Source organism: Gregarina niphandrodes (genome assembly GCF_000223845.1).
Source record: "Gregarina niphandrodes unplaced genomic scaffold scaffold00855, whole genome shotgun sequence".
Taxonomy (NCBI): Eukaryota; Apicomplexa; class Conoidasida; order Eugregarinorida; family Gregarinidae; genus Gregarina; species Gregarina niphandrodes.
The window spans coordinates 1-573 of record NW_011646127.1 but is presented as its reverse complement, the minus strand read 5'-3'; the positions used below and the strand labels follow the sequence as shown (position 1 = coordinate 573).

General features: G+C 50.1%; 1 protein-coding gene across 1 annotated transcript; it reads left to right on the top strand.

Moving 5' to 3' along the window:
• Positions 1-74: 74 nt before the first annotated feature.
• On the top strand, positions 75-491 carry GNI_243020 (putative retrovirus polyprotein; the record flags this gene model as incomplete). Its single annotated transcript, XM_011136440.1, has 1 exon — positions 75-491. A coding segment is annotated over one exon (417 nt), but the record flags the coding sequence as incomplete, so codon positions are not given.
• Positions 492-573: the final 82 nt, after the last annotated feature.

The following is a 573-nucleotide window of genomic DNA, read 5'->3' as shown; positions in this document are numbered from 1 at the left end:
AAATTCCAATGTCCGAATCCTCCATTGAATATACCGCATTTCGCACCGCCACTGGACTGTACGAATTCAAGGTAATGCCGTTTGGTCTTAAGAACGCCCCAGCCACTTTCCAACGAAGTATGAATTTCCTACTCGACGACCTTCGCTACTCCGGTGTTCTTGTGTACCTGGACGACATACTTATCCACTCCCCGGACATCCCGACCCTACTCAAACTGATGGACAAAGTGTTCCACCGCCTACTCAACGCCGGCTACACCATCAACCTACAGAAGTGTCAGTTCCTTCCGCCAACTCTACTATACCTTGGCCACATTATTGAAGACGGAATAATCCGACCCAATCCCAAGAAGGTCGAGGCCATCCAATTGCTCAAGTCGCCCCCCACGTCCCACGAAGTTCGTTCTTTACTCGGTGTCGCTGGGTTCCTGCAAGCCTTTATCCCTAACTACTCCCAAGTTACTGCTCCCATTACTGACTTGCTGAAGGGAGTACCCAACAAGAAGACCCGCGCTGTGAAAATCAACTGGACTACTAAATGTGATGACGCCTTAACCGAGTTGAAGCGGCTTG